At 43.9% G+C, this 15,476-nt stretch overlaps 1 protein-coding gene across 1 annotated transcript in view; it reads right to left on the bottom strand.

Moving 5' to 3' along the window:
• Positions 1 to 14,857, bottom strand: part of LOC126235085 (uncharacterized) — a 1,179,108-nt gene extending 1,164,251 nt beyond the window's left edge. The window contains exons 1-3 of the mRNA XM_049943819.1: positions 14,800 to 14,857; positions 7,102 to 7,260; positions 5,476 to 5,623 (exon numbers count right to left, since the gene is read on the bottom strand). Of these exons, the coding sequence (XP_049799776.1) occupies positions 5,476 to 5,623; positions 7,102 to 7,260; positions 14,800 to 14,857 (365 nt within the window). The remainder of the gene's footprint in view (positions 1 to 5,475; positions 5,624 to 7,101; positions 7,261 to 14,799) is intronic.
• Positions 14,858 to 15,476: the final 619 nt, after the last annotated feature.

The following is a 15,476-nucleotide window of genomic DNA, read 5'->3' as shown; positions in this document are numbered from 1 at the left end:
TCTCCAGAGAAATGATTGTTAAAACATCCAGTGTATCATTGCCCATTAATGGAGATGGTATGCTTCAATCTGTAACATCAAAGAAAATCATCAAATCATGGCTATACAATGAATAAGCACAGGTATGCACACACGAAAAGAGTTTTCGGCACATACATACAGTCTCATCAACATGAAAGTGAGGGTCCTTGCACACCTCTTTTTCAGCAGCTCTAGAACAATAGTGCTGCATAACTGCTTGTGTCAGGAGTCAGAATAAGATTGAAGTGGAATGCAGCTGCATGGTGCACTTTACTTATAGTTAAGTGTTGGGGGAAAACGAATGCACTAACTTCTGTCTGTTGGTCAGGTTTAAGTTTATCCAGCCAATGGAGTAACTTATCATCATTATTTCGTCCAATCTGAGTAGAGTTTGCTGACGTAACTGCTTCACAGTGCAAGTACCGACTAGATCCATTATGTATTTATCGTATTTATTCACACAGGTGAGGTACGTTTCCCCCTTAATATGTTTAATAAATGCACTGTCTGGGAGGATTCATAGTATGCATCCATATGCAGCAAGTAATCAACTGACCATTAAATGCGTGAGACTCCTTTTACCAATTTAAAGAACCCACCATCTGCAAAAACTATGTACAGTGCACACACGTGTTATTACTCAAGCTGTTGTGTCTGGTGTTTCTATTGTGAAGACTTGAAAGCGCCATCAAGATGAGTGAGAGTATATTACTGTACTGCCTCAGGGCAGAAAAATACCAAAAGAATAACATTACTTTGGCCAACTAGCTCAGGTGGGCTGGCAAAGACAACTGAAGACGCAGAAGCAGCGGCTTCAATACAAAGACTCTACCCAGTCCACCATTCCTTTTACTCCATTATGTGCCCCTTCATGTCTTGAAACAGATGTGGAATAGGGCTTTACTAAAAATAGAATATGCTGTTTCTCCTCTAATTTACATACAGCCCAATCATCAGTAGCGATCTGTCCAGAAACACTGTTTTATTTCTGCACAGAGCTTGTCTTTAGTCTTCTCACTGTCTGACAGTCACTTATTTTGTCTACTGGTCACCCAATAACACCTTTGCTCCCAGCCATAATTCTTCAATTTATCCATTATACCCCATTTCCGAATGGCTATGCCTTAAAGAAAGCTCCATCTGATTTTCATCTAGTTAGTCAACAAATGGAACCTTCTGAATACTCCTGCCCATTTTGCAAAGTCAGCCTTTCCTTTCAGTCTGTTGTACTGGTCTACTTCAAAATGTAGTTCTACTGTTAACGGAGGAATCACTAGGAACTAAGATTTTCTTCCATGTCCCAGTCATGAAAATTGCTGTAGATCTTCCCACTGTGCCTTCCTCAATCTGCATGTTGTCCCAATTATCCTTAGCCCCCTTACTAGCATGATTAATAACTCCATCCCTTTACCCATAGACTCCTACCATACATCCCATGCACATCACTTCCTACTTATTTCAATAATTTCTATGCCAGAGTAGTTCTCTTTTCCTTCATCCACCAAGGACTGCTCTTCTACTCAGTACCAATGTGCTTTCTCCTACCACAATCGACTATATTCGGTTTATCTTCCCTTCTACAGTTAGAAATTGTACACAGATATCACAGTCTGCCCAACAGATTTAGACTGCAACATTGTTTTAGTTGTTCTGCCACTATTATTTGTCCATGAATCACTCATCACAAGCATATTCAGACTTTCTAACTAAACATTGTTTTCATCAAAAACAAATTCCTGCATAATATCTCCCCCTTTCTATTCCCCATCACCCTCTATTACTTTCTCCCCTCCGGACATCCATTCCTCTCAGTCTCATACTCTTGTCTTGAATTATTCTTCCACTTCATCCTCATTGGACCACAATTTTACCACCTGATATCTTGTTTTGCATTTTCTGCTTTGCTTTCATGATTACTGCCATCTCAAAGCCCCTTTCGGTACACGCTCTTCATGCCACTTTCATCCACCTGTCTCCCAAAATACCTAAATTCCAGTCCTTCATCCGCAGAGGATCTTTCCTTTAATCTAACACTACATCTTCAGCTAGTCCTGTTTTCTAATAACCCTGATTCCTCATCCACTTTTGGAACTAAAAAACTCTCTACTTCGTTTCTGTTCCCTTTTAGACATTATCCTACGTCTCTTATGGTCTTCCCAATTTCCATTTTGTTTCGACTTTCTCTCGAATCTTACTCCTGCCTGAGCCTCAGCAGGAGCAAAACTCTGGTTTCCCAGACCTGCTCTCGCAAGCTGAGGTTGCCTCTCACTTCTGTCTGAGGATTCAACATCCCTGTCCATATTTTGTACCCATCCCCTGAATGGGCTTTTATCTCATTTGTTTTGCATCCTCTGCATTTCATGAATTATTATTCATTCCCATTTAGTTTACTTTTTATTGCAAACTATAATTCGATCTGTTGAATCTACCACAGTTCCTTGGCTCATTTCTGAGATTTCTTTCTATGAAATTAATAAATTCCTCAACATTGTTTCTAGATGCTCAAAATATCTTTTGCCTGACACGGGTACGCAATTTATTCTAAAAACGCAGTACAACCGCTTCATCATCCAATTTTTATTAAGATATTTAATTTTATTAATTCGCTGCTGGCAAAAGGGCTTTAAGCTACTACTCTGAGGGCTACGGCCCTCCCCTTGTCAGAAATCCACCAATATGGATTGCTGTTAATCCTTAGACCAAAATTCAGTCAGGGAAATTCTGATACTGATTCCTAAAACTACTCAACTTCAGTTGGCCACCCATATCATCACCACCCATAAGACTTTTTATAAATGACACTGTTATTTTGTCTGACCAACACCTGGGTAATACATCATGAAAATCTATCAAAAACTATAAAGGATTCTCATTTTTCACAGATCAAATTCACAGAACATTTTAGAGTTCACAAGCAAGCTTTGTGCATGCATATTTGCATTACTGCTACTATTACTGCTAATACTACGCAGTCCAGTCACATTAGTGTAACCACCATCTATGTTCAATGTCAGTGTGAAACATCCGCTATGGATGGCAGGTGGCAGCACTAGCAATAAAGGGTAAATAAAGCACGTAAGGAGGATGCAGAAAACACTACAGTCATTGTCATAACATGGAAATAGAGCCTAGGGTGGAATCAATTCTAAAATATTTAAGTTTGTAAACTCTTCACATGTCTCCATGGTTGAAGTATACCCTGCCTGGTGAAATGGTGCTATCCAAAATCGGCTCCAAGGCAGTTCTGATGCACCATGCACCATAGATGACAGGCATGAACGACAGCTACAGAGATGCGTACAGGCAAAGAGACCTGCAACTGTTAAGCAAGTGAGTGCCCAGATGACCTGAGGGACTAACAACAGCGTCTCCTCATCGACCTTTCAGTGAATGTCGCTGTGTATGGGCCTCTGCAGCAGGCACCTAGTTCATGCACCCATACCGATTGTTGTTCATCTGCGACAACGACTGGAATTTGCTGGTCAGTGCCACAACTGGAAGTCCAATGAGTGGCGACATCTGACCTTTTCAGATTAATCACGTTTTATGCTCCATCGGACAGGTGGCGGTAGGTGTCTATGGCGTGAAAGTTTGAAAGCGAAGGGTCCATACCAAGGGAGGGAGCGTTATAGTCTGCAGAACGTTTATGTGGCATTCCATGGATGATTTCATCATTTTAGAGGGCACAATGGATCAATAAAAGTATCCATCTATCCTTGGGGACCATTTACATCCTACATGCAGTTTGCTTTTTCCTCGACACAGTGGAACTACCAGCAGGACCATGCAATGGTCACACAGCTCGCAGTGTACATACTTGGCTCGAAGAATACCAGGATGTGTTTACTGTGCTCCCGTGGCCACCAAGCTTCTAGTAGTTCAGCCCAGTCGAGATTCTATGGGACTACCACGATCAGGCTGTTTGCAACATGGATTCTCAAACCGAGAAACCTACCACAACTGGCCACAGCACTAGAGTCAGCATCGTAAGGAACACTCGGCATGTGGTCAGAGGAAATTCTATTCTTCGGCGCCATCTAACGTGGCAACTATGCATTTCCGGACACATGTTCATAGAACCTTTCTTCCTTCATTTCCAGTCAGGAATCCATACCTGCAATTTGTTTTATTAATGTTGACCCTGTACGTCAGTCCTCGTACGACACTGCACGGTATCAATATGAACCAAAAAGCCAAGTGCGGAAATGTGATTTTTCAGGGGGTCACATCTCGGATTCTATTGATCACAGAGGTAAAGGGTCAACTGTTTCCGATAGCCCTTGGCCTAGCGACCATCTGCATACCTATCCAAATAAACGGGCATCCTGTAGGCGGTCAAAATTTAAACACTGTACAGTTCCCCCAGTTCAGCCAATTCTAACATGTGGGTTGGTTCTTTTGCATTAAGTGTGATATAGGGTAGACCTTAGGCTGTTTATAAAAGCACCATTTGTTCATGGGGAGTTCCTGAGAAAACCTCGAAAAACAATGATTTTTTGGTACAAAAAGTACCAGGTATGGAGTTGGCCACTTCTAGAATTTCTGTTCGTGGCAAATGGAATATTTGCTAAATGTTCTTAAGAAGACGTTCTCTAGGAACTCTGAACCTTTTTTCGATATTCGCTACTGAAATCCATAGGTTCAAGGTTACCTCACTTATGCTCGTAAAATACTCATATGCATGTAATATCCGGTCCGAGGCGTAATAGCAGTTTTAACTGACGTAGTGAACACATGGCAAGGATAATAGGATGATCGCAAGGGATTTAAAGTCCCCTAACTGTGTTTCCAGACAGCATTTTCTCACCAATAGATCGTCAGGATGCGCAGTGTCCGTATAACAGGCATTACACGCCTATACAAATATGTCCAAAGTGGTATTGCAGTGACAAAAAATGAGCTGGAGAGCGTCTTAACACCCCTGAAAATAACTTACAAAGTGTGCTAAAATTATTGATTACAGGAAAGACTGCAAATTCAGTGAACTACTTATAATAAAATTTTTACTCTTTTAAGATACAGCTCAGAAGCCAGGCATTTTCCAATAACTGTGATCGATGAACAAAGTATTCAGAAAAAACGTAGAGAAAACTATTTTGTGTTAACCTTACACTATGTGTACGTATTTGTTGTTTACATGTATCAAAGTATGTAAATGTGTTGAAGTACATAAATAATCTGTCAAAACTTTATAATTCGTTTTATACAAATAACGCAATATTCAAAACTTTAATTTGAACAGAAAAAGGTTTCTTGGATCAATTTTGGTGAACAAGTCTGCAGACAATTTCAGTTTATAGAAAGGACAAACACTTGACGAAATCTTATAAAGCATCGGGAGACCAACAGTAACAGGAATTTATAATTCCGACAAGGATAGAAAACTGTCTGACACTATCTTGTCAGTCAGTAGAACAACAGGACAAATGAGACAAAGTCCTAGCTAGCACATACTTCCAATCCCAGGGCTGTGGAGGTGGTGTGCTGTCCACGGAGTCAGCTGAGTCCTTGGCGCAGCATAGGTGAAAGTCTCTCTGGCTGTGACAGAACTGCTGTCCAGAGCTCATGCACCAGCCTAAGCAGCCACTTCGTGGATGAATACCTGTGGACCATATGACACAGCGGATGCATCAAAAGGCGCAGTTTGTCAATGACACCTGGTGGCCGAGCCTAAGTGTTGATGATGCCCTCTGCTGGCCTGGCTACTGAGTTCTGGGACTGCAAAGTTCCATGTCATCTGAACTGAAGGGCTGAGCTTGCTGCAATCCACATGATGTATAGTTTGCACATGGTGTTGTTGGTGCCTGCTGACTAAGACGCCAAGGCATTACCCTCCCCTACCCTTACCTGCTGAAGGAGGAGAAGTGGAGGCAGATGTCAGAATCTTCCCGTGTGCACCATCTCCTGGAAGGTTTCAGCTGGGCACGGGTTGACATTCGTGGAGGTGTTGTGCTGGAATGTCTGACATACTACATCATGCTGACGTGTGGCAGCCAAGGCAGGCACTAGAGACACCATACATGAGACTAGGCATGAGAAGATTCATGCTGGGTTGCGTTTTTGGAACAGAGAGCTGTGCAAGATTTGCCATGGGAGGCGTGGAACCCCAACATGGCCAAATCCGGCTGATACACTTTCTGCACTGGATGCCATCCTGCAATTTGACTTCCAGCATGATGTGGTTGAGGAGCCACTGAGGATGACCTTGTGAGAAGATAAGCGGCCAAACACGATCTTGTAAGGTAAACAGATGGCGACAAGCCTGTGGAGGGTGGGGTTTGCTGCCTGTAGATGGAAAATGGAGAGTTGGGAATGGTATGGCTGCCCATGCAGTTTTTCAACGGACGAAGAGCCATCCTGCTGTGTGGCACAGTAAGAAGCAAGAAACAGAGTGAGGGCATCAACCACAGTGTGGTGAAAGTGAAGTTTTGCAATTTGTGTTTCGATCGTTCTAACAAATCTCTCAGCTAGGCTGTTGGAGGCTGGATGAAAAAGTGCCATTTGTATGAGGGAGATCCTGTTAGTGGTACAAAATGCAGAGAACTCAAAGAAAGTAATTTGTCATTGGCAATGGATTCAGCGAGACTCTCCAAAGGCAAAAATACGTGTAGGACTTTTATGGTGTGGTTGGATGATGTGGAGGCCATCTTGGTGATGCTAAGGAAACCAGTTCCAACCTCAATGACCATGAGCCAGAAGGCTTCCAAGAAGGGACCAGCAAAATGTAAGTGCATCTGGGACCATGGAGCATAGGTAGTTCACCAAGGGAAATAACATCGAACAGGGGCAGCCTGCTTACTCTGGCATATGGAGCAAGGTGTATCCATATCTGTGATAGCAGAGTCCATACCTCACTAACAGACATGCTTGGCACACCAACCTCTTCATAAAGACCAAGCCCCAGTAGCCTTTGTGGAGTAGATCTAGGACCCAAAGCTGCAGTGCGTGAGGGTGACGACGTGCATCCATCTGCTGTCACCTTGAATGAGGATGACAGATTGGATAGGAATAGGTTCTGCTGGCAGGTCCAAAAGGCGTGGAGGTCTGGTTGATTGAAGGCCTTCTTACTGGAGAGTCAACCTTGGTGAATGTGGCGCAACACCTCCTCTAGCACCGAGTCTTCTGCTGTTTGCCGCCGGATGAGTTTGTCATCCAAAGGAAGCCTGGCTACTGTGTATTCCACCTCAGAATCCATGTGGAAGCATACTTCTGGGTCGGTGTCAAATTCACGGTCCTGTCCTAGAGGAAGACGAGACAGCAGGCCAGCTTTAGCATGATGTGTTGTGGATCGGTATTTGATACCTTACATTTAGCTGGACAGCACTGCAGGTTGCATTCTGTCTTGGTTGGGATGGGAGTGGAGGACTGGAATAGCGACAGCAGAGGTTTGCGGTCAGTCAGAAAGGTGGCGTTTCTCCAACAGAAGTAGTTGTGGAATTTCTTGACGCTGAAGATAATGACAAGGGCCTCTCTTTGTACTTGGCAGTAATTACGCTGAGTGGCATTCAGAATCTTAGACATGAAGGCAAAGGGTGTTCAGCATCATCAGTTATGTGGGATGACACTGTCCCCAGTCCATAATCTGATGCATCAGCCACGAGAGGTTTTGAGGAAGTGTATGCATTTAATCAAGAGGACCACAACAGTGCTTGTCGCAATTCTGAAAGGCTTTATCACAGCTAGGCAATTACTCCCAGGGAACATTTTTGCAGAGGTGGTGCAAGGGTTCTGCATGTACCTTGGCATAAGGTATGCACCAGTGATAAAAGTTGAGTTGCCCAAGGATGGATTCCAAATGGGACTACTGCTTGGGCATGGGCAGCTTCTGAATGGCCTCAACATATTGCGGAGTTCAGTGAATTCCTGAGACACTGAAGATGTGGCCCAAGGTATTCCATTGCCGCATAGATAGGTCACACTTGTCTTTCTTACACTTCATGATCACGATTACACTACACTATCAAAAACTGAAAATAATAAATCCAAATCGCAGCCACCAGAATATCGTCCAGATAGTTACAGTGCTAACTAGGCACATTGAAAATTAACTGTTTAAGGTACCACAGGAAAATAGCAGGCACTAACACTTCACGAGATCCAGCGTCAAGTGGAAGGTGTAGATATGCATCGCATAGGTCAATGTCTGCGAAAACTTTACCCCCAACAAACACTAGAATAACTTCCACCTTCGGAATAGGATACGAATCTATTACTCATTGAGAATTCACTGTTGTGCTGAAACCATCACAGATCTGTAGGGTGCTGTTATGCTTTTCAGTGACAACGATATGGATTGACAATCAACAGATGGAAACAAGGGTCAAAAGCCCTTCATCTTGACGTCACTTTACCTCAAGACAGAATTTGTCATGAAGAGCAAACGGCACTGTATGAGCTTTGCAAAATTTGGGGATTGCCACGGATAATAAGGTTATGTGTGCATCAAAGTCAGCGACCCTGATGGTAGACAAAGAAAACACAGATGGGAACTTGGAAAAGAGTTCAGAGGTGTATCAGCCATGGTCCACAGCACTGATGGTGGGGTCAGTATTGTGAACTTCCAACCCCAAGATATAGAAGATAGCGAGACCAAATAAATTACAAGCCCTGGGCGCAGTGACAACAAGGATTTGGGTGGTGAGAGCAGCTAACCCATATTGTATCTGAGCAGAGAAAGTACCTGTGACTGTGACAAGGTCGTTTCTGAAGCTACATAGGGTCACATCAGAATACTGGAGTGGATGTGCCCACACCTTTCGATAAGTGGGCCAATCAGTGATGGTGGCTGAAGAGCCAATATTAATTTGTAACTCAGCAGGCACTCAATCTAGCATCACTGTAACTGACATGAACCTTTTAGAATGTTGAAGAACGTACTGCAATCTGGAGGACTGAAGCCCTTGACCAGAGGCCATGTACGTCCAATAGACTGCCATAGCACGTAAGAAGTAGTCTGAAGAGTGGGTGTGTAAAATTATTTACACTGATTTTTTATTCTTTTTTGGCACAGTGGAATTGACATTCTCAAGATAAACCCTGTAGACATGCAATCCATTCCATACAGAACTCAGAAGACAACTTGTGGCAACTGAAAAACTTGTCCCAGGTTGCTGCCATGTGCGCTTGATAGTTAAAATACTTCAAAAGACTTTATTTAAATATGGTGCACAAAAGGGCATGGGCTCAGCTTTGGGGTGCAACTGCTGAATCAGCTGGTGGACCAAAGGTCTTGCATTAGCCAGTAGGAATGCACATTGCTGCATGCCATGTGTTATGTCATGGATGAGGAAAAGTTGTTCCGACCAGGACATGTAGAAAGACCACAGTTTCATTTTGCGGTCAAACTGATGAAAAGATAGCTACGTTGGTTGTATATTGCACAGAGAGGAGTCAACCTGCATGAAGTGCCCAGAGAATTCTGGCGGCGACATGGTAACTGGTGCCAGCCGCTCAATGAGAAATTCAGTGGTATGTTGCGTCCTCTACAGCAGAATGATCACCAGATACATGAAAAGTCCACTGGAACTGCAGGTATTGGGATTACTGAAAGTGTCCATACAGAAAAGGACTGCCTGCAACAACTGATGTGAAAAATGTCCATTGAATGCTCGTTGCCAACTGATGTGTCCCATTCTAGGGAGATTGGGTTGGGTTGGGTTGTTTGGGGGAAGAGACCAAACAGCGAGGTCATCGGTCTCATCGGATTAGGGAAGGATGGGGAAGGAAGTCGGCCGTGCCCTTTCAAAGGAACCATCCCGGCATTTGCCTGTAGCGATTTAGGGAAATCAAGGAAAACCTAAATCAGAATGGCCGGACGCGGGGTTGAACCGTCGTCCTCCCGAATGCAAGTCCAGTGTCTAACCACTGCGCCGCCTCACTCGGTTTCTAGAAAGGCATCCAGAAAAGAAACAAAGCAGTCGCAACCTTACAACTTTATTGATAAATGCAGTTCCAACGCTTCTGTATGTCTGAACAGAACAAAAGTCTCCAAAAACAAAATAAATAAAATTCTCCACCAATAAAATTACTTTAAAGTTATAAATTCACAAAATAAATAATTAAGTTTCACAATACTTGGAATTGTCAAACGCTTTATGTAACCAAGCAAAGCAGCATTCAATACTTAAACTGAGAAAATCTTTCCTCTGTTCAGTTTTAGTAAACTAGGCTGCAACGAACTGCAGTTTATGGAAAGAACAAACGCTTTGTGAAATCTTCTACAGGTTCTTCATTTGCTGAAGTCTCAGGAGTCCATCAGTAACGAAAGTTTATGAGTCTGACAAGGATAGAAAACTTTAAGTCTGGCGTTGTCTTTCATTCAGTAGAACAACAGTAAAAATGATACCAAGTCCTAACTGGCACATCGCTGAACCCTTCGAGTCCCAGGGCAGTGGAGGCGGTGTTCCATCCAGGGTGGCGACTGAGTCCTTGGCACTGTGTAGGTGAAGGTCTTCTGGTTTTTTGGTGCGATGGAGCTGCTGTCTGGAGGTCGTGTACCAGCCTAAATAGCGGCCTCACAGATAGGTACTTGTGGGCCTTTTTCAGCATGTGACATGGCAGATGCTTGAAGAGATGCGATTTGTGAACGACCTCTATCGTCTCCTTGTGTGCCGCTTGGTCGCCCGGCTGGAGCACTGTTGATACCCTCTTGCGACCTGGCTGCTGAGTTCCAGGGTTGTGAAGTCCCACATCATCTGAACTGTAGGGGCTCGGCTTGCAGCAATCCGCATAACGTATATTATGTCGCATGTGGTGTCAGCGGAGACTGCTGTCTAGGACGCCATGGCAACAGTTGAGAGGTGGCATGAGCCCCCTCTCATATTTCTATCTTACACTGAGTAATTCGATTTTCCTCTCTAATTGCATGTGGTGAAAAGTCGTTATTCCTTCACACGCGCACTTCCCACACACCATCTCTCATCACCTGGGTGGTCCAGTGACAGGCGGGTTCTGCTGAACTTGAAAGGGTTAAGCTGACGGATGTGAGGGAGTCGAGTGGATGCTTTCCAGACGCCAACATTGTCATAAGAGCGGGAGCGACATGCCCACAGGGGTCTGAAGGAGCGACTGGGCTAGAGATTCCGTTACTTCGCAGAAACTTAGTGAAAACACTTTCTGGTGGGTTACCAGCGAGGCGTGGGAATGACTTGTGTTCCCAGGCAGTCATGGCGGGCAAATTCCCGCGTTTTCTGCAAAATCGTAACTGTGATTGGCTTGCTCAGGGCATAGCTCCGTGACGCAGCAAAATCGGCGCAGAAATTGGCGCCAGGAATCTCCATTGGTGGAATGGTAGTGCTTCGGCAATAGAGTGGAATTTTCCGCCGGTTTTTCGAGTTGCTGACTGGAACGTTTAACCACAGCCACTGTCGTGGGGGCGGGAATGTTCTGTGTTCGGCTTGTACAGGTGCTCTTGAGAGAGTCGGCCCTCGCCTTTCGGTCGGGGTAGGTTACAAGACCGAGCTCTCGCTGCTCTGGACAGTCTGCCTTCCGTTGGCTGTCTAATATACTTTCATTTAATTGTAACTGTTTGACGAAGTTGCTGAAGTTTCGCAGTTGGCAATTCAGCGTTCTGTGTACAAGCGACCTATGTTGTCCGTCTTGAGCAGTTTTGGCTAAAGTTGACTGTATCGGAGTTACTATGGGACTTCGCTTGTTAAAATCAATCACTGTACCGTCAGTGATTGTGTGGCGAGCCTTCTTCGTCTCCCTCAGAGACGCAGTTGTATTGATAGGAAGTCTTTGGTCTGGAACAACCAGGCCAGGACAATTTGTTTCAGGCTATACTCGCGACATTATCATCATCACGACGGGACGTCGAAGCAGCCAGCCATCGCTTCCGGTACACCAGATCATGTCCTTGCAGTTAAGATGACAGCTTGGTAATGTATGTCCGCAGCACCGGCAGATTAGGGAATTTGCTCTGTGGCAATCAGAGCTGTGCAGAGCGCACCTGTTCCCGTCTTTTCTTACCTGGTTTTGTCTTAGGTGTTCATTGTCTGAGTTCTCACTGCTGTAACAGCAATTAATGTTGGATTGGCTGGGTGTTTCTCTTAAGATCTGAGTTGCAAGGAATTGGCTCCACATGCCACTTGGTCATAAACGTCACAAGCTAGTTTACGGACAACTTCACCTTCATAGCATTTGTTTGAGTATCCAATTTGATGTATTGTAACTGTTTCATGTGTTGTGTTTATTATTTTGTGTTTAGTCATTGTTGTTGTTGTTGTTGTGGTCTTCAGTCCTGAGACTGGTTTGATGCAGCTCTCCATGCTACTCTATCCTGTGCAAGCTTCTTCATCTCCCAGTACCTACTGCAACCTACATCCTTCCGAATCTGCTTAGTGTATTGAATTCTTGGTCTCCCTCTACGATTTTTACCCTCCACGCTGCCCTCCAATGCTAAATTTGTGATCCCTTGATGCCTCAAAACATGTCCTACCAACCGATCCCTTCTTCTAGTCAAGTTGTGCCACAAACTTCTCTTCTCCCCAATACTATTCAATACCTCCTCATTAGTTACGTGATCTACCCACATTATCTTCAGCATTCTTCTGTAGCACCACATTTCGAAAGCTTCTATTCTCTTCTTGTCCAAACTGGTTATCGTCCATGTTTCACTTCCACACATGGCTACACTCCATACAAATATTTTCAGAAACGACTTCCTGACACTTAAATCTATATTCGATGTTAACAAATTTCTCTTCTTCAGAAACGATTTCCTTGCCATTGCCAGTCTACATTTTATATCCTCTCTACTTCGACCATCATCAGTTATTTTACTCCCTAAATAGCAAAACTCCTTTACTACTTTAAGTGTCTCATTTCCTAATATAATCCCCTCAGCATCACCCGATTTAATTTGACTACATTCCATTATCCTCGTTTTGCTTTTGTTGATGTTCATCTTATATCCTCCTTTCAAGACACTGTCCATTCCGTTCAACTGCTCTTCCAAGTCCTTTGTTGTCTCTGACAGAATTACAATGTCATCGGCGAACCTCAAAGTTTTTACTTCTTCTCCATGAATTTTAATACCTACTCCGAATTTTTCTTTTGTTTCCTTTACTGCTTGCTCAATATACAGATTGAATAACATTGGGGAGAGGCTACAACCCTGTCTCACTCCTTTCCCAACCACTGCTTCCCTTTCATGCCCCTCGACTCTTATAACTGCCATCTGGTTTCTGTACAAATTGTAAATAGCCTTTCGCTCCCTGTATTTTACCCCTGCCACCTTCAGAATTTGAAAGAGAGTATTCCAGTTAACGTTGTCAAAAGCTTTCTCTAAGTCTACAAATGCTAGAAACGTAGGTTTGCCTTTTCTTAATCTTTCTTCTAAGATAAGTCGTAAGGTTAGTATTGCCTCACGTGTTCCAACATTTCTACGGAATCCAAACTGATCTTCCCCGAGGTCCGCTTCTACCAGTTTTTCCATTCGTCTGTAAAGAATTTAGTCATAATAAATCAAATTGTTATTTTGGACAGAACTTTCATTCTGTAGATCGGTAGAGCAACCCTTTCATTTCTCACCACGTTAATGAAACTTATTTATCAAATTAAATTATTGTAAGTGCCAAACTCTTTTCTACTCCACTTGCAGGGTCGATTAGAGTCAGTTTGCGTTTCTTCTTAATCCATGTGCAACAGCAAAAGTCGGAATTAGAAAAGGGGGGCTTAGAGCATCATTTCTATATGAAGATTCTAGAAGAATTTAGTGTTAGATACACTGCTAGCCCCGGCACCTCTCACTGTGATGGTAGAAGAGAGAGGAGACAATGCCAGTGTGAGAGAAACAGAGAGGAGGCAGTGATGGTGAGAGAGAGAAAGGGGCAGTGAAAGAGAAAGAGAGATGGATGAAGACAATAACAGTGGGAGTCAAAGAGAGAGGTAGTACACATGATCAGTATGAAACAGTGGCTGCAAAAGAGAGTTGGATGGAAATAGAAGCCGGCCGAAGTGGCCGTGCGGTTAAAGGCGCTGCAGTCTGGAACCGCAAGACCGCTACGGTCGCAGGTTCGAATCCTGCCTCGGGCATGGATGTTTGTGATGTCCTTAGGTTAGTTAGGTTTAACTAGTTCTAAGTTCTAGGGGACTAATGACCTCAGCAGTTGAGTCCCATAGTGCTCAGAGCCATTTGAACCATTTGATTTGGAAATAGAAGCAGTGGGATCAGAAGAGAGAGGGAACAGCAGAAATGATAAATACAGGTTACTGGAGACCATACATAAGCTTTGATGTTTTGGGCAACCCCCCCCCCCCCCCACCCCCACCCACACACACACATCGAAATTTAACATTAAGGTTTAGGGGAGGGCGCATTTTGGACTGAAATTTTAAACACGTGGCTCTAGGGCAAAAGATAACTTGCCCCCCCATCTCCTATTTCTCCGAGAATTACTGAATTGCCAGTGTATAGAGGAGACAGTGGCAGTGGGAAAGAAAGGCAAAAGAAGACAGTGTAAGTAAGAGACACTAGTGGATTCAAGGGGGGCGGGGGGAGGGCTAAGAGGCTCAAACCGCCCCAAAAGCACCTGGGTCTACCCGTGACACATCTCAGATTAAACTTGATACTATCCTACTGTCTGAGTACTAAACTGCATACAGTACAATTTTCATCACTTGTTACGTACTCCATTTTAAGCAAGTGTGGTATGTTTTCAAATTTTACATTTGTCTAAGAAGATGCTTGAGTGACTAGTTTTTAAACCGCGCGCCCCCCATTCGGAACGCAGCTACATAGACACACGCACACCACTGCCACCGCCACCTACCCGCCCGACACGAGTGTACGATTTGCCAGTGCGCGCGCCGCGCTGCTGTACACATACGGCATTGTTGCTCGGTTTGTCGAATCAGACGCAATAGAATGCGCTGTTTAAGTAGCTTTTAATTTTAATCAAGGCAAGCTTTTGTTTGTATTTGTCAGATTTTCAAAAAAAAAATGACATCGAAACGTAGACAAGGAGATCCAAGTTACATAAAAACTGGACACAAAGTCAAAAATATTGAAACAAATAGTTTTTGTGTACATCAGATCTTTGAAGCTACACCAAGAACAAATGCAGATGATAAACGGGTATTCATTGGACAAATATATTATACTAGAACTGACATGCGATTACATTTTCACGCAACTTGGGTGCATAGATCCTGAGAAATCAGTACCCAGAACAACCACCTCTGTCCGTAATAACGGCCTTGATACGCCTGGGCATTGAGTCCAACAGAGGTTGGATGGCGTGTATTCGTCATCGCCATACTGGCGTATCACCCGGCGTGATGCTTTAACACGATGCCACAGTTCATCAAGAGTAGTGACGCGTATTGCGACGAGCAAGTTGCTCGGCCACCATCGACCAGACGTTTTCAATTGGTGAGAGATCTGGAGAATGTGCTGGCCATGGCAGCAGTCGAACATTTTCCGTATCCAGAAAGGTCCGTACAGGACCTGC

This window comes from Schistocerca nitens, chromosome 2, assembly GCF_023898315.1.
Source record: "Schistocerca nitens isolate TAMUIC-IGC-003100 chromosome 2, iqSchNite1.1, whole genome shotgun sequence".
Taxonomy (NCBI): Eukaryota; Metazoa; Arthropoda; class Insecta; order Orthoptera; family Acrididae; genus Schistocerca; species Schistocerca nitens.
This window is presented reverse-complemented; position numbering and strand designations above follow the sequence as displayed.